The sequence below is a fragment of the Populus alba genome, chromosome 12 (assembly GCF_005239225.2).
Source record: "Populus alba chromosome 12, ASM523922v2, whole genome shotgun sequence".
NCBI lineage: Eukaryota > Viridiplantae > Streptophyta > Magnoliopsida > Malpighiales > Salicaceae > Populus > Populus alba.
Window position 1 is genome coordinate 13,886,139 of NC_133295.1, and position 18,951 is coordinate 13,905,089.

The 18,951-nt window shown below is 32.5% G+C and overlaps 1 protein-coding gene across 3 annotated transcripts; it reads left to right on the plus strand.

The window, feature by feature from the left end:
• The first annotated feature begins 10,428 nt into the window (after window positions 1–10,428).
• On the plus strand, window positions 10,429–15,761 carry LOC118060616 (trehalose-phosphate phosphatase A). 3 transcript variants are annotated; one of them, XM_035073854.2, is made up of 13 exons: window positions 10,433–10,851; window positions 12,664–12,763; window positions 12,848–13,356; window positions 13,451–13,591; window positions 13,687–13,758; window positions 13,877–14,002; window positions 14,091–14,147; window positions 14,228–14,329; window positions 14,463–14,540; window positions 14,635–14,704; window positions 14,799–14,869; window positions 14,980–15,072; window positions 15,287–15,761. In XM_035073854.2, the coding sequence occupies exons 3-13, from the start codon at window positions 13,060–13,062 to the stop codon at window positions 15,338–15,340; spliced, it is 1,161 nt and encodes a 386-aa protein (XP_034929745.1). In that variant the 5' UTR covers window positions 10,433–10,851; window positions 12,664–12,763; window positions 12,848–13,059; the 3' UTR covers window positions 15,341–15,761. The 3 variants fall into 3 exon arrangements, 2 of the variants coding, with proteins under 2 accessions (XP_034929745.1, XP_073268943.1); XM_073412842.1 differs by lacking the exon at window positions 10,433–10,851 and adding an exon at window positions 10,890–11,980; XR_004689470.2 differs by lacking the exon at window positions 15,287–15,761 and having other exon boundaries at window positions 10,429–10,851; window positions 14,786–14,869.
• Window positions 15,762–18,951: the final 3,190 nt, after the last annotated feature.

Here is an 18,951-nt window from a genome sequence, read left to right on the forward strand (position 1 = left end):
CTTCCAGTTTTCACCTAGTTTATTAACTCTCTCGCCCTAGAGTCCAGTTAATCTTATATGATTAAACATTAGATCACCTCATGTCTTTCAATCTTTTCGCATCATGTTTAGTTTGCTCACAGATAGGATTAGGCAGGGCATTATGAACTTGCATTTCATCACTGCTGGAGAATGCGTGTGTTCCTTACCAAGAGCTTTCTGTATTTTCTGATGAAAGCGTGTGGGTCTGTGTAGGAGACCCCTTGTAGCCAGACAGGACAGAAACTTGTTCTGGGCTCCGATACAATGAAGGTGGTGGGGGCTTGCCTGACTTGAATGATTCAAGTAATTGTCGTGATCAGTTTCTAGTGACCATTTTTAGGCCCTGTCGGTGCCGGATTTACCTAACTAGACTCTTTGGGAGCGTCGTAGAGTTTCTGTTTTAAAGTGCTTGTATTTTTAATTTTTTAAAAAGTTTATTTTTTACATTAAAATGATTCAAGAATATAAAAATATTAATTTGAAACAAAAAAAAAAACTCAAAAAATACAAACCAAACAGTCCCTTTGAGCTTTGCAATTGGTGGATGATATCATTTTATAAAGCAATTTTCTTGTACCAAGAACTTTTTTATTAATTACTCAAGAAATTTTTTAATTATTCAATAATTATGTTAGTTTCTAATATTATAGTAAAATAACGTCACCTTAAAAAATCAAATACTATTCATTTGGTAATATAAATTTCACAGTAAAAAAATTATTTATACTTTGAAAATCTAACCAATTTGCATGAAACTCTTATAATTAATACACTTTGAATAAAAGGAGCTGGTACTTGGGAAAGAAAAACATTTTTATCGAATATAAATTAATTAAAAGTATATATCTATTGCAAGGAATATTTTATGTCAACACTTCTTAAACCCTAAGATGCTTATAATATCATGAAGTAACCAAAGCAGGATACTCTAACCTCTTGGAATTGGTTTAAACCAATTCAAATAGGGCTTCATTTGCGGAGATATTATAAGCTTCAGCTGTTCATTGTCAACATGGGTGTCGTTGATTTTCTTCTTCTTCTTCTTCTTCTTCTTCGATTTTTTAAGCAGAAGGGATTTCTTCCCTTTATATATGTGCGAGCAAATTTAGACCAATTTTACGGTACTCAAGAATCAAATATTGCTACAAGTTGGTGCTGGTAAAACAATGAATAATTAAAAATAATGCAACATTATTAATAAGAGACTCTCTCTCTCTCTCTCTCTCTCTCTCTCTCTCTCTCTCTCTCTCTCTCTCTCTCAACAAAGTCTTTTTCCTTATAATTGTATAAATCATACCTTAAAAGTAGGTCAACCAAACTTGATAATAAGTTATAACTTTTAGATTTTAGGTTTTAGGTTCAAGTAAACGTTCGTGTTTTGCTAGCCTAAGTTAGCCGACCAAATTATTTAGGAGTGTTGTGTTAACCGAACCAAACTCTATATATAATTTCCTTGTAATATTGCAATTCTCAATACTCGATAATGATAACAAAATAAGCAGTATTTTCATTCTTGTTAATTTATCTTAATTATAAAACAACCATAAGTCTTTATTACTATTTACAATATTTTCTGATTCCATCTCAATATTCTCTTATAATTATATATTGATGTGTTTGTGTCTTAACTCCTGATTTTTTTGTACACGAAAACCAAGTTCTCTCTTTGATGAAGGGTGTATTCGGGATTGGAGTGTGGTTGGGTTTTTTTTGATGGACTCATAAAAAAAATAATAAAAAGTATATATTTATATTTTTATTTTTAGTTTTTAGTGCAAATTTTCAAGTGTTGTGCATGTTTGTTTCTTAAAAGGATTATACTAAAAAAGACTCAACCTCACCTTCATTATATCTCAATCCCAAACATGTAGAAAGTTTCAAACAAGTACTATTAAGCGAGACAATAATTTTTAAGAGTTTTATAAAATATTATTAAGTTATGGTCATGCTCTACGTCTAAACTTTTAAAAATGAGTTTTTTTTAATGAATTTCTTGCATGGTTTTGAATATCATTTAAGATTGAATTGTTTGTTAGAGTTTTTCTTATCATACGTGAAGGATTATATACATGTGAATACATTCAAGCTGGATTGTATATCATTTAAGTTATTTGACTGTAAGAAGTTTCAAGTTTCCAAAATTTGGATTATATATCATTTAAGTTATTTGACTGTAAGAAATTTCAAGTTCGGAAAACTGGTTAGCCTGAGTTTTAGGTTCATGTATATAGGAAGGGGTATTTAAGAGTGTGATAATGATTATTTTTTTAATTTTTTTTTTTTTTGAAAATGCATCAATATAATATTTTTGAACATATTAAAACAATAAAAAAAATACTAAAAAACTAATTTGAAAAAAATTTAAAAATTTTAATTTTTTTTTCAAAAATATTTTTAAAATGTAAAAATAAACTTATTCTAAAATACTAATATTTTTTTAATTTTTTGAGATAAAGTACTTTGTGGTTATTTAGTAACATAGTGTAATGTATTTTTCAATTGAAAAATTATGAAAATAATATTTTTAAAAATTTAATATTTGTATATTAAAATTATAAAAATAAAATAAAATTTAAAACAATTTAAAAAACCGTTTTTCCAAATAAAGGATCAACGAAGAGGCTTGGAATGCATTTTGAAAGCCTCTGAAGCCCTAACTCTGCCGAGAATCGATATGGGTCAAGAGTGGAAACTTCGAAGTTTAATCTGACTGAGATTCATGAACAAAGTGTTCTGGCCAGGCACGGGCGTCAAGAAAAATAAAGTGTAGACTCATTTATGGTAATAAATGAGTTGTTGAAAATTTTTGTCTGGGTGATGTGCCCTCACATCCGTAGCCCTTTGCCTGAATTTATTGCCGTTGGTCAAGAACAGGCACTTTGAACGACAACATTGAAGGCAAATCACAAGGGAAAGAAAGGAAATTCTCACAATTTCATACCATTTAGTTGATAAAATAATGTTGACACCATGGCAACATTTACTACAAGCATTTAGATCCTGTCTTGTAACGTGATTTACATTGTATTTTATTAAATTCAACTTTGATGTTTTTTAAAATTTACTAATTCAAGTATTATAAATCTTAGAGTTATTGAAAATTTATATATTTTTTAATTTTATAATCCATGAGATTAATTCAAGGTACACGCAAATTAATCCTAAAAATTCATATAAATAAAAAAAATTTAATATTATTTTTTTAAAAACATATTTTTTAATTAAAAATATTTAAACTATAATCGCTACTATATTTTTCAAACACACTAGAAGACAATCAATCTATATTAATCTATATTCTTTTGATGATGGAATCTGATAATAGTCTCGTATTTATATCCAAAATTATTTTTTGAAAGCATCATAAATTATACTTTTTAAAGTATTTTTTAAGGTTTGCATGTATTAATAATAAAAAAAAAATTAAAAATATAATTATCACGTTACCAAACAAAGATTCTTCCGAATCCAAGAGCAATGTTCTTTATCCATGGTCTGGCATTATTGCATTATTGGCTGCTTCTCATTTTCAAAAAAAAACCTAACTTATGCCTAACATGTGCTCCTAACCCTATTAGTTTTATGTTCAAGTAACTTATAATTCTGTATAAAATAAGAGAGATCATGCAAGAAACATCATTTAATTTATATTTATATTTATTTTATTTTCAATTATAAGACACTGACCAAAACCTAAAAGTCACCTCGTATGCCTGCCTGAAGTTTCTCTGGAAAAGCTATTTAACTAATTTTATAAGTTTTCGAAGTTATAAAATACATGTTTTAATTATTGAAACCTCATTAGCTACGTCGATACGATGTGTTTAAAAGCTTTTTATAATCAGTTCTGCAATATTTTATTCAGTTCTCTAAATTTTATATTGGCTAGTTTGCAAGATTCAGATTCACTAGATAACGTGGCAGACATTGGCAACCAAGTCCAAGTCAAGCTAACCACATTACTTACAAGTTAAGGTTTCCCTTGCCTTGTATTTCTCAATTAGGAATTAGGTATTGTGGGATCAGTTTTGTATCGAGATCAAAAAAATAAAAAATAAAAAACAATCTAATCAAATTAGGTTTTACATGAGTTTGAGAAAGAGATATCGTCAACGGGAGATTTTTTTCAATGTATGTTTTTTTTTTTTGCTCTTGTTAATAAAATATTCATAAATGAATTATTATTATAAATATTGATAGAAAATTTTGCTAGTAAAACTATTAAATTCAGGAGTGATAATTTTTTTAAAATTGCATTCTAAATGATCCATTTATAGTTGAACTAATATATTTAAAAAATATTATTATTTATAGTTTTAATTTTTAATTTGAATCCTTAATGACATTTTAAGTCTTCATTTGGTGATGACATTGTATTGTGTTCTAAAATATTTTTTTAAAATACAGTTTTAACTATAAAAATATCAAAATAAATGTTTTTTAAATGATTTTAATTTTAAAAAGTAAATTTTACAAGAGAAACTACATCCCACCAACAAAAGTATATGGTAATTCTTTCAATAAGCTCTACGAAAAAGCTGATACCCAATAGAAAAAAAAAAAATACACACACACACGATTACTTAAGGCTTAAAGTCTCCATATCACAACTGTTTAATTATCATAAAAAAGGTCAAAACATTGAAGTCAAAGTCATTCGACCAACATTTACGCCAAGGCATAAGAAGATATTTGGTAAATGCATGATAATAAAATAATTACAAAACAAAACAATTATTAAATTATGATTGTGAATTAGGAAAAATATATGAAAACCAATCTATGGTACTTACGTAGATGGAATCGGTACTGATGCCCGACTATGACGACAGGCATGATGGCAACAATATTCATAAAATGTAAAATATATTTTTATCATAATATAATTTAAAACATATACACTTTTTCCACAAAAAGGCATTTTTTTATGACTTCTTTGGGGTTTTTCAAAATTATGGGTATGACAGTGCATTTGAAAATAAATAAATATATTTTATATATATATTCGTGATTGAAAAGCATGAAGGTGCATGTTTCGTACTGTACTCCGAATGTAGAAACAAACCATGGGCGTTGCCCATGTTTTTTTCTCCTTGGATTACGAGTGTTAATCTATAGTTATTGGAGGATCTTATGAAGCCATTGCCCCCAGCTCACGCTTCCATTAATGTGTTTTACTATTAAAATTAGGTCTTCCCCAATTATCAAGTAGTTTAGATTTAGAAGCTAGCTAGCTCATCTATACCAAGATTAAATAAATAAATTCAATCCTAGAATTTTAAATGAAAGGAATTGAAAAACAAAGTCAAGGGAAGCTTTAAACCATAGTTACTAACCTAACTTGTCCGGTCCGGTTGATTGGAGAAACTCATGATCTATATAACCTAATTTGCATCGAGTTTTAAACTGAATAGAGAAAAATTAATTCAGTAAAAATTAGTTGATATAATGGGCTTTCTAGTAATTTGATTATTCAATTAAACTTAGTCTAAACTATTAAGTCAACTCATTAACTTGAATTGAATTGATTTGATTATATAATGATTTTTTTGGGGGGGACAGTTTCTGAACCATGTTTATGAGTCTAATGAAAGAAAAGAAAAAGGGAATAACTCCTCTTGTGGTACTGCTACTTCCACTTTCCTTCTCAGAAATTTACTCCAATCTTCGTTGATGAATCTTTGAGGTCGACGAATCAAGAACAATCCAAGAGATATCAACGTCAAAAGACTTGCACGAAATTTACACCAAGTAGCAAAATTATTAATAAATGCATGGATAGTCCAACTTACCACAACCGACGGCATTGAAAGAGAAGGTTCGGTAACCAACCGCAAGTGGCCCCCGACGGGGCCACCACCAAGAAAGCAAGAAGGCCTTGAAAACGGCAAAAATCTTTTAAGTTTCTCTTCCACTTTCCAATGCACAAATTGTTGTCATCGTTTCCTTTTCCTAGTTCCTTCCTTTTGTTTTCTCTTGTCAGCGTCTTTGACCCTTCATTGTGCTGTGTTCCTTTTAAACCAGCCCTTCCTGTTTGCCAGCTTCCATTGACTGACCCGGCGCACAGCCCATCTCTTGCCGGCGGCCGACAAAGTCTTCCCCAAATGATCTCCACTTCTTTTTTATTACAATTGCAGTGAAGAATTCCATGTTCATAATTCCAAAGTTAAGATTCTAACCAGTCGTTCTCATTTAAGCTAGACTCGTCAGGAGATGGCTGGTTAGTGTCTGCTGGTTAGTCTCAAGCACGTATGAAGAGAATACTAATATGTGTGCTGTCTGGTTACACATTAGCATGTTAAGTGTGAACCTCAAGAGATTTGTTTTCAATGAGTTTTTCTACCATATTGATTTGTTAAAATAATATGATTAAGTCATAAATCACAACAATGATATAGTTTTTCTACTTAAGTGATCATGGACTATATATAGTTGAATTCCATCATTAGTTGATTGGCCTATTAACTAGATTCAGTGTATGCTTGTTATTGCAGTAATTTTTGCAATTATAGTTTAAAAATACAAGTTTTTTTTAAATACAAAATATAGTTTTTTCACGGGTAATATTTCAATAGAAAATATCAGTGGAATCCATATGAAATTATTTTGTGAATTAATTAAACAAATACTTTCAAGACCGCGACTAAGACAATACACACGGTTTCAATAACACCGCAATGTGATACCAACCACACACCAGCACAAATGACATCTTTGAATTTTCCAAAGGAACAAAGTTGACCCCTTGCTCCCTTGGTTCAAATGCCTTCCTCTTTAACAATCCTTCGCATGGCACCAACCCTTTTCTTTCAAATTTCAATATTATTTCATATAAAGTGTTGGATTTAGGTAATGTGTCAAGATTTTTTGGTGCCCTAATTATTATTTAATTTGTATTATTTTATAAGAACGGAGGGGCATATGGAACATATGGAACATGAAAGGAAGATTCTTTTCAAAAAACTTGAGGAGCTAGAAGGTCATGGCCCATCACGTACCTTTTCCATGTCAGTGCCTACAAAGATTGAGCAATGAGCATTGTTGTTGTCGACATTGTTGGGATGTTTCTTTCCCCGTTTCTGCTTTCCAGTTAGGAATTGAAAGACGAAGTCGAAATTCCCTTTTTTAAAGAAAAAGAAAAAAGAAAAAAAGGGTGCATAATTCTTTATTGAGATTAACTTCTTTGGTCAAGACGTGTGCTAATGGCAACCACAACTCTCTTCATATAATATTAAACTCGAAGACATGAAGACTATATAATAACTTACTTTACCATAAATAAATAATGCCATGAATTTTGACTTCGTAGCTAGCTCATTCTCTATAGTATAAGTTTTTTTATTTTCCTCTTGCGTGGGCGGTAAAGTTTGCTTGTAAAAACAAAACGCTTTTCTATTTGGTCTAAGCACATATTTCTCCTCGACACGGAAAAAATTCATTTAATATCTTAATCATTTTCACCTAACTATTCAAGAGACTGGCATATTTTAATTATTTGTGTATTTACATTAAATTTTTCTATTTTAATATGGCTGTGATTGTGAGAGAATGTTTTCAAACTTGTGTCGGTATAGGTGTAGCAATAGCAAATCCATATGAAAGTTGCAATTTTAGAGGTTGTCTGTAATTGCGTTTTAGAATTATTATTTTATATATTTCTAGATTGTTTTAATTTAATGATGTCAAAAATTATTTTTTAAAAAATAAAAAATATATTATTTTAATATATTTTTAACAACAAATATTTTAAAAAACAATCACTATTATCTTAATATCATAAAAATAATATATATATATATATATATTATTTTTTAAATAGAACTTTTCTAATTTCTTTTTGAATAAATAGAACCAAATAAAAATATTACAAAAATAGAATAATTTAAAAACAACACAACTTATATAATTTTTTTTAAAAAAATTGAATTGTGTTTTTCTTAGCTGCAAAGCCTACATGGTTATATATGCTGTTTTAAGTAATGAAATCTGTTTTTTAAAATCATGTTAGTTTTTTAATTATTAATTTTTGAGAAATTTAGTATTTAAAAAAAAAACCCATAGTTTTTAAAGTGTAATCTAATTGGATTATATCCCTTTGATATTGAAAAAATATAAAATGAAGTTCTATATATATATATATATATATATATAAAGAGGGAAAACTTTGCAGCTTTTAAAAGGCAACATGCCCTAAAAGTTTATAAGAAAAACAACCGATTCAAGGTGATGGGTAGAAAAAATTTCTCTAAACAAAGTTTGTGGTGACATTTCAGTTTGAGTCCCATCAATATTCATCTCTGCCACCGTAGTTCTTTCTGTGGTTATCATTGGTTGAGCCCTTAAATCAATGGACCCTACATCATAACCCCATCTCTTGCCACCTCACATCATCCAGTGGCTATAGTTACTTAGAACAGAGCACGTTACTGCCTGCCACGTGGGACCTTGCATAAAGCGACCGTCATCGGTGACCATCAACCAGCTGTTACCCTGTTACTGACGAGACACTTGGGCTCCGTTTGTTTGCAGGAAAGTGAATTCCTTTTGGAAAGTGAATTCCGGGGAAAGTGAATTCCTAGAAAGTGAATTCCGGAAAAGTATTTTCCTGAACTGGAAAACACTTTCCAGTGTTTGGTTATGTCATGGAAAATGAGCTGGAAAATACTTATTAATATTTTATTTTTCTCAAGTTTATTAAAATAATGATGAACAAATCTTACAAATTAAAAAGGTGAATGAGAATGAAATTGCGAAATTAAAATAATAATAATCAACATTTCATAAATTATTTTAAATAAAATAAGTAACAATCAAAAGAATGAGGATCAAATTTGATAAATAAAAAATTTCAATAAAAAAATGATAAGAAAAAAGCAAATAGCAATTATAAAAATAAGAACCAAAGTTAATATAAAATAAAATTTTAAGAGATGAAATTGAAAAATAAATATTCAAAACAAAATATATATATAGCAATCAAAAGTTTGAGGATCAAATTTGATATAATCAGCAAATAATGACATTTCTAAATTTTTCACACCTTCCGGAAAGTGTTTTCCCCTCAAAATTTTCAGGAAAACACTTTCCTGAAAACCAAGCCAAATTTTTCTTTTACTGGAAAGTGTTTTCCATTTACCAACTTTCCTACTGGCAAACAAACACAAGAAAGTTTGGAAAGTACTTTCCCGGAAACCACTTTCCGGAAAACAAACACAGCTAAAAGGAAAACACTTTCCTGAAAACCAAGTCAATTTTTTTTTTACTAAAATTGACTGGAAAGTGTTTTCCGTTGACCGGAAAATGTTTTCCGCTGACCGGAAAAGAGAAACCTAATGACAAACAAACACAGGAAAGTTTGGAAAATGGTTTCCCGGAAACTACTTTGGCCTTGGTTGCCAAAGCTCTTTCCTAGTAGGACCCGCGCTGAAACGTAGACACGTCAGACTCGACTCACTCATAGGTGTATCCACGCGCTTGGCCGCAAAGTCTTTTTTCCACGTGTCGTCTAATCACAAGATCCCGTGGACCCCACGCAAGTTAGGCAATTTTTTGTCTCTGTTTACTTTTGTTTTTTTTATTCGAAGCCATTAACTAAATTAACAAAAATAAAAATAATTTTTTTTTAACTTAAAAATTCAAATTAATTTTTATATATTTCGATTAATTATAATGATCTTAAAATTAAGAATCAAATAAATTTTAAGTAGCCATTAATAATGATAATTATATAGAACAAACCCCTTAATTGCTTTTATTACTGGATCATATATTATATAATTAAAAAAAATTATAAAATTAATTAAGTGATTTTTATTAATAAAAAATATTCTGAAATCTGTTTTAACCCGCTCTCAAAATACACTTACATGACGCGTAAAAAACACGTCTCCCTTTCGCTTTTTATGAAAATTACTATTTTAAAGGCGAGGGTTGATGACGTCAAGCACAGTTGTAAAATCCACTTCGGGAGTGGTGGGAGCTTATGTTTTTGTAGTGTAATTTAAAAATATATTTTATTTAAAAATATATTAAATTAGTATGTTTTTAATATTCTGATATTAAAAAAATCTAAAAAACTTATTTTATAATATTTTTAAATTAAATATATTTTTAAAATATTCGATGCGCCATAATATCAAATTTACACTTTAACTTAATAAGTTATATAAAAAAATTAGAATTTAGAGTCTTTAAATTATTGTCTAATAAACGTTTTTGAAATTATTTTTTCTTTAATTTTTTTATGATTTTGAATATGTAAAAACTAAAAAATAAAAAAATTATTATTTTAATATATTTTTAAATAAAAAAATATTTTTAAAAATAAATGACAGCACACTCTGGAACACAATGGTTACGAAACACACGCTTATAAAACATGTAGAAGTCATAGAATAGAGAGAATGTAAAAACTCAATTCTCCTCCGCATTATAAAGACCAGCTCTCCTCTACTTGCTTGCATCTCTCCTATCTCCTTCGCTTTTCTCCTATCTCCTATCTCCTTCGAAAGAAAGAAAACCCACAAAAACAACCATTCTCTGTCTCTCGCTTTTTTTCTCTGCGATTCTATCACAGAGGTATTTTGCCATTTTTACCTTTCTTTCTATCCCTTTCGAAGGAATTCTTTTCTTATACTCTCTGCAGCTGTGGCTGTGGCTGTGGCTTCCTTCTCTTCTTTCGTCGTTTTCGTTACGGCCGTTAAGACACCTATACGGTTTCGTTTCATTCATTTCGTTGCTGATTCTTTACGATTCGTTTATTGAAGGAGAAAGCAGCTGCATTCTCGAGATTTCTTTCGCGTTCTTGTTTTGGGTTGGAGCTCCTCTCCGGTACGTTAACTTTTTCGTTTCTGTAAAACGACGGCGTATCCGTCCAATCTTCTAAACTTTCTCATCTCTTAGCGCACGCGTGTTATCTTGCAAGTAATGTTGCCGCTTAGTTTTCCTCAAAAAACGACAGCGTTTTCCGCTGTTAATTTTTCCATCTCTGTTTCCTCTTCTCTTCTCTATCTTCTTTGAATGCTTTTCTGGTTTCAGTTAAAAGCGACTCTTCTTTTTCTTTTTCAATTTTTTTCCTTAGTCAAAATAATAATAATAATAATAACAATAACTTGTAGTACAGTTTTTTCTGTTTATATTTCCTAACTGAAAAAGGGACATTGATTTTCAAAGCTAAGCGTGTGTTATAAGGCAAAAATGGTGATGGTGATGGTGATACAAGTCTTTGTTTTTATATCTCTGATTTTTATTACTGTACACGAGACATGGTCATGGTCAAATGTCAATTTCTTCTTCTTCTTTTTTGTGTTAAAACCGTGTGTGCTTTTCAAGCATCCTCATGTTTACCTCGCTGGAAATTTTGACGATAAATTGAACCCCACAGATTCCGTGCTCTAAAAAAAAAGTAAGGGTGCATATTTTTTTTAAAATTTTTTTTACTTCTTTAGTGGTTTTATTATCTGGGTTTTTTTTTCAAAAAACAAATGTATTTTTTAAGTACCCTGTGTGTTTGACCTGTTTTTTTTTTTTTTTTTTCTATTTTTGGAAAACTCTGATGATGGTGTTGTTGGGCGGTTGAGCTCATAGCAGGAGAATGTGTGATAGCAACGAAAGTAGGGAGATATCTTTGTTTTCTGAAAAAATTATGATTTTTTTTAAAAATTTATTTGCATTAATGATATATGAATACATATCGTTCGATAAATCTTTTGGCTTCATATGTTTTAATGAATCCCGTGCTTGTAATGTAGGCCCACTATTTGTGGTTTGCATATGGTTTGCTTCAGTGTGAAAGCTTTTCATATAGAGAGCTTTTTATTGTACATAACTACCAATTTTCTCTACCAGATATCATCTTTGTGGGCCAGTTTTTAATATTGGACACTGTTTTTTTTTATAAGAAGTTGGGTTGTATAGATTTGCTTCAGTGTTCTTTCTTTTATTCTTCTTTATGCAATAGGTGATTTATGATTTTATGTCATTAATGTGTTATTGCACTATAGTATAATATATGTAATGAAATCCATGTTATGATATGTTTGTTTGTCAATTACTTAGCTGATGTGCGCAGATAAGTAGGACCGTCATTTTTTCATGTTTCTCGTAGCTGAGATACGTGGAGACTTCAGTTGATTTTACCTAGAGCTGTTTCCTATAGATCTAGAGTCCTTTCTTGGATGATTTATGGGATATGGAAACGGATTCTGTGTTAGGAAAACTGCGAGGAAGTCTGACAACCAGAGTCTTAATGACCTTGAAGTTTTATTCCTTGGCACAGGCTTTGGTAGCCAATGGTGGATATATTTGGCTTTCTTGTTCAATGGGATACAGAAGACACACCTAGTTTAATATTTTTGTTCTGTTAATTTTTTCTGTCTAGAGGCAGTTCTTGTGCGATGAGTTCAATTTTGTTGTTTGATACTGATTTACAAAGTATTGAGTACATTCATTCTCTGGTAAATTTATGTTTGCCACACCAAAGTTGTACAAGCCTGCTTGGGAACTTTTCTGTGGGTTTTGTTCTTGTTATCATTGTTTGTTTAGTTCTTCATAATCATCTTGTAAGCCATGCTTTCAGCTTCTACAATTTTGGAATATAATGGTGTCTCTTGCATTACTTAGTTGTTTCACTGTGTTTTGCAGAGGATTGAGGATTTCCCGAGGAACGCAAAAGCAAAACTTTAACAACTTTTCAGACCCTCGTTTGGTTCATCGTGTTGGCTACAGAGATGAAAACATATAGGTAAATTGGATCTTGGTTTTCTTTGAAAGTAACTTGACATTGTAATTGACTGTGTTCTTAGGAGTTCTTTGTTCTGGCCATCAGTTTTCAGGAGCCCAGTGCTTGATGGACTGCTTGCCAAGCAGCATTGACAAGATATCTCTGAAGAGGTGGTTCTTTATCGATAAAAGGGTTGGGTGAAGAGATATCTGGCATTCAAAAAGCTTTGTTATTTGATTCAATTTGCAAGGACAGTCTACTGTTAACTTTGACTTTATTTGGACGTTATAAAAAGTACTCTTACGAATCTGAATCCGATGGACCTCAAATCAAATCATAGTGCTCCTGTGCTCACTGATTCTGCTCCCCGAAGCAAGTCAAGGCTACGCGGGTTCCGTGGTTTGATGCTGCCATACTCACCCTCAGGTGCACCTTTCTCGCCAAATCTATTACGATCTATTCCTGGGAGGAAAACTGGAGGGCGTGATGATGTTCGCTCCTGTGGTTGGCTGGATGCCATGAAATCATCATCTCCTACTCATAAGAAGTTTGCCAAGGATATTAACCATGAGCTTTCCTCACCTGATCCAGAAGTTGCCTATCGCACCTGGCTGGTAATTCTTTTATCTTAAGTTCACCTATAGATTTTTTTAATGTCAGTAGATAATTAATTTGTAAAGCGGTGCGCACTTTTTCTCGACTGTGCAGCTTAATTATCCATCTGCGCTTGCATCCTTCGAGCAAATTGCAAACTTTGCAAAAGGCAAGAGAATCGCCTTATTTCTGGATTATGATGGTACTCTTTCACCAATTGTTGAAAATCCTGACAATGCCTTCATGTCTGATGATGTAAGAGTAGTTTCACAAATGACATGGGAAATTTTGCTGTTTAGATTTATTTTCTATCCTCTTATTTTTCTCATGAAATCCTGCATTTTTTGTAGATGCGTTCCATTGTAAAGGAAGTGGCAAAATATTTCCCAACAGCAATAATCAGTGGAAGAAGCCGTGACAAGGTAACTAAAGAACTTGTTTTGAAACAAATGAAAGTTAATTTTTTGATGACTTCATGTGCATTTTTTTTTTTCTCTTTGGTTCATGTTTTCATTCGACCTTGATTGTTTTTGTATTCAGGTGTATGAGTTTGTAGGGCTTACAGAACTCTACTATGCGGGTAGTCATGGTATGGATATCATGTGCCCTGTCAAGCAATCTGTATCTGACCACGACCAAAATTGTATCAAGTCTACGGACAAGCAGGTATAAACATTCTTGGCACCTCTTTGTAGCTTCTTAGTATCTACCCCTAATTTTCTAAATTGAGTTTATCATTTTATTCTAAATGTAGGGCAACGAAGTTAACTTATTCCAGCCTGCTAGAGAATTTTTACCTATGATTGACAAGGTACGTGAATCCTTTCTCTTCAATGCCAATTTTGATGTGCTTGTTTATTTTGCTTATTCTCAATCTATTTACCTCTGCAGGTTTATAGTTCCCTTGTCAGGATTACCGAAGATATTAAAGGGGCAACAGTTGAGAACAATAAATTCTGTGTCTCTGTACATTACCGTAACGTTGATCAAGATGTAAGTTGGTTGTTTTTCCTGAAAATTTAAATCTTGAATTTTCAATTTACTTCTCTCTTGTGTTATTTTGTCAAACAAAGGCGTTATTCCTGTATTTCAATGTTTAATCATACTTTATGGATTTTGTTTTCAGAACTGGAAATCAGTTGGGGAGCGTGTCCAGGATGTCATAAAGAAGTATCCTAGCCTGCGATTGACTCAAGGGAGGAAGGTAAGTTTTATCATTTTTAGTTTCGCTAATCTATGGTTTTTTTTTTGCTTGAAGGGATCCGTCATTTATGTTATGTTATTTTGACAATAATTAGGTTTTAGAAATCCGTCCCGCGATCAATTGGGACAAGGGGAAAGCTCTTGAATTTCTACTTAAATCACTAGGTGAGCAACAATTTACTTTGAACCGTTTGTTACATATGATTAAGAGAATGTTAAGCTTTTCTTTATACTAATTACAACCAGAAACCTGTTTTAGATCTCAGCAATTGTGATGATGTGCTGCCGATTTATGTTGGAGACGACCGGACAGATGAAGATGCATTTAAGGTAACCTATAGATAAAATAGTTCCAACATTCCTCTTTTATTATGCTGATGAATCTGTAAGACAGACACTCTTTGGTTACATGCTGAATTAATTTGATGCACTCTCGATAGGTTTTGAGAGAGAGGAACTGTGGTTATGGCATTTTTGTATCAAAATCACCGAAGGAAAGCAAGGCGTATTACTCTCTCAGAGAACCAGCAGAGGTAGAATTTATTTTTATTTGAACTTCTTTTAGCTTAAGCCATCAAAAAAGATACCTGGACATTCCTGTATAATTTTTGCACCATGATCTCCTTCTATTTCACTCGTGTTCTACTGCTCTAAAACTGATCTGTCTATTTTTACAGATTTGTGCTATTTTTATTTCCGTTTTCCAAATATCTAATCTTTGCTATCATCTGCATGCTATCATTTTAGGTCATGGAGTTTCTCAAGTCCCTGGTGACATGGAAGAAATCGAATGCTTTATAAATCTTACAAGGAATTACATAAAGAGGAGAATACTATATAACATACACAGGCAACATGAAAGGCATTTTATATTCTTAAGTTCACTAGGAAATACACCAAGTTGTTTTGAAGCAGAGTTGCAGAGAAGACCTCCATTAGAGACCTGAGGATCGCCCTGCTTAACTATTTCCGCTCGGAGCTCCTTGTCCTAATTGTAAATTCCCTTCTTTAATTATCTTTAGAGCAATGCCATCATGCCCAAGTATATTAATTCCTTCTTTCTTGCCTTCTTGACCATCAGTTTAGGTCGGTTTACTCTCTAGGGGTTTTATTTAGAATCCGGAATATTTGTTGATTCTTTGAGGTAATAGAGATGATTCCTTTTGTACCCTCCTAGTTTCGAACTTTAATATGAAGTTTTTTACTCTGTTTTGCGCGTTTCTTCAAGTCTGTTATTACATTAGAGCTTATACAGGCAAAAACGAAATCATTCTTTTTAATCATGTCAACATTTTTTATTAAATGTGCAAGCTGCGAGTATTTCCATGTTCTTGAAATAGCTTGAGAATTCCGGTCTCAGGTGGACTGGATATCCTACACCAGAAAAAGTTGGGAGTCCAAAATATTTGTTGTCTACGATGATGTTTGTGTTAATCGGGGTAGATCAATTGATCCGTTTATCATGAACTTGATGGTTGCGAGATAAGCCTCTTAGATTGGATTGTTGTCAAAACGCTAGCTATGTGACCTGAACATCGTTGGCCTGTGTAAGTGTTAAGGTTTCTTAACAAGTGAAGAAGAAATGAAGAAGAAAGGAGGTGAAGAACAGAGAACTGTTCTGAGAGAATTCGAGAGAAAAGAGTTGAAAGTTGAAACTGAATTCACTGTATTCTTGATATTTCGTCCCTTACTGATAACCTTCCTCATGGTTTTATAGCAACTGAATTTAACTACTAACTGACTACTCTAACTAACTATGACAGCTGTAACAATATGTAACTAACTTTGACTAACACTAACAGAATTAGCCTTCCCCTTGCTAACGTGTTGTAGAAGCTACTAATCCTGCACCCCCTTAGCAGCTTGCCATATACTGCCTTCCTTCTAGGTACGTAATAGTAAGATGCACAGCACTTCAGGTCAGGGGTCCAAAGGCTGTGGAAGTGGTAAAGTGGTAATATTTACCTGATGCGCCGTGCAATACTGCCGCTAGGGGAGAAAATAGCCCTCATGCGAGTCCTTCGAATATACAGGTTCTGTAATCTAAAGTGCGACAACATGATCTTGTTGCCCTCCATTTCCCTTTCTAACTGGGAGAAAAGTACATTTTAACATGGCTACGTGTCTTAACCCCCTTCCCAATGCTCAGGGGCTCAGCTCAAAGGTTGAACAAGTCAATTAAAATAATATAAATTATGGTTTAAAAAAACCAAGACGACATCGTCGTGATATAAAATAAGCTCGAAATAAAACCGAGCTCCAGATCAAGCAATGTTCAAGATCTTCATCAAAGTGGGAATTGCTTGGAAACATCTATAAGAAGTTTCTTCGTTTGATCTTGTCGCCATTGGTCAATCGAGTTCTTTCGCTGGAGTTTAAAAAGGTCTCCGAAAACCAAGTGAACTCACAAATGTAAATTGAGAAATCTTAATCTCTTAGTACACGGAGCATGGCCCATGAAACTAAAACACATTTCAAATGAAAAAATTTATTAGCAAATCAAATCAATTCAATTTGCTTAAATAGTTGAAATCTATTTTAATATATATAATTGGTTCAAACAAGTTGTTAGCGTCTACAAGAAAAACCATATAAACACCGGGGGCATGCAATCCACCAACCTAAATATGCTTGAAACTTTTGCACAATCTGCTACCATCTTTTTTATTCCATTATGAACTCTGTCTACGAAATCATGAAGTTGCACCTTGCTCTCGTCATCTGGTGTAAAATGTGAAACTAACACTCTTGCAAATTTCCCACGAGAATTACCCGGTACAGGCATTGCTATCTTCCCTCTCATGTTAAATCTATGTGTCAAGAGGGAAGGCCTTAACCGACCGTGTTTCGCTTGAGCCACCATTGTTAGAGTCTTCCATATAACTGCTGCACGACCTCGACTCGTGTCGGCTGGTGTGATCCATTGGTACTGGTACTGGCAATAGTCTTCAGTTTTGGACCTCGAATCCTTTAGTGAAAGCTTACTTCAAACACATCCTATTTTAATATACTCAAGCTCAATATAGACACGCACGAGTCACACCTGCGTGTCACACAGACACCAATGGTCACCCCTCTGGATTCAAACATGTTGAATTGGATCTGTACAAAAGGGCTGTTTTCAGGTTGAGTTGGATATGAAGCCAAATGATTCCGCAACTAGGTCTCAAGTTCTCCTTCCTCGAGAAGCTATGAGAGACAGCCACTTACTTGGGCTTCCACAAATTTCACTCCCTTGTCATTACAATTAATCTATTGTAAGATTGTTATCAATGTATCTTCCAGCAAGTGTGTAGAAGACGGTTAAGGTCTCTGAAAATGATTTTTGTAACCGCTTACTTCTTTATGTGTTGTTTTTGGCAGTGGATGGGGTAAGTGAAAATGGAAAGTAAAAAAATATGCGGTGACTGAATCTGATCAAGCCATGATACTTCAAGTTTTGAAGATGGCGGGGAGTTGGAGATTATGGAGTTATCAATCTTCTTGAGAAGATTTCAACGTTCTTTTGGAGTTCTTGCTGGTCTATAACAACAAGGAATGATCAAAATCGAAAGATTAAAAATTATCCTGGCGGCTAAAATTTTTCGGCCGAAATTAGAAGGATCTTCTAAAGGAGTCGCATCTGGGTCAACGTGACCCAACTGCCTCAACTTCTATTCGGAGCCTATACTGGAAGGAAAATGTTTCTGGGACAACAGATTTACCATTACACAAGCCCAGAAAGACTTCTGCCAAAATTCCTCGAGCCCAGAAAGACTTACGCAAACACCATCTATGTGATGAGACCCACCAATAAGATCATTTGTATGTTACCTAATTATTTGTTACGATTTGAATCTAATGGTAATGGGCAAGGCCCTCGAGAATGCAATATGGATCGATTAACTAGAAATCTTTTGGACAGTGGACTATAGCTTTATCTGTTACAGGAGTGTATTGTTTTTTGTTTGATAGGTGAAATATCATTACCCATCTTCTCTAGATACCAGTTAATAAGTTATACAAACCTGGCTCGTCTAGTTTATTGGAGACTTAAACCGATCTAGATTGAAAATTAAAAAAAAAGAATTAATTCAACTTAACAAGGTTAAAAACCCGCGATTCATAACTTGGTTGTTTCATGATAAAACCCAACCTTAAACTCATTATTTTTTTTTTGAATTTATTTTATCAGAATAACATCATTTTAATTGTTTTTGTATAAAAAATTGGATCGAACAAGCACAAGTAAACCCTCCCAATAACTCATGTTTTTCTTTAGATTGATTTCTAAATTGAATTTTATAACTATGTTTTGGAGGACTATCCCTATCCGAGACTTTGGCCGAGATCCATCTCTACATCAGTATTTAAAAAAAAAAACAAAAAAAGTTTTTTCCCGATAAGAATGGCTTCAGGAATAATTCTTCTAT

Coding starts and splice junctions, on each gene's coding strand:
- LOC118060616 (XM_035073854.2), top strand. CDS start 13,060: ATGGACCTCAAATCAAATCATAGTGCTCCTGTGCTCACTGATTCTGCT. Junction 13,759..13,876: donor GTGGAAGAAGCCGTGACAAG/GTAACTAAAGAA, acceptor TTTTGTATTCAG/GTGTATGAGTTTGTAGGGCT. Junction 14,330..14,462: donor ACCGTAACGTTGATCAAGAT/GTAAGTTGGTTG, acceptor TTTTGTTTTCAG/AACTGGAAATCAGTTGGGGA.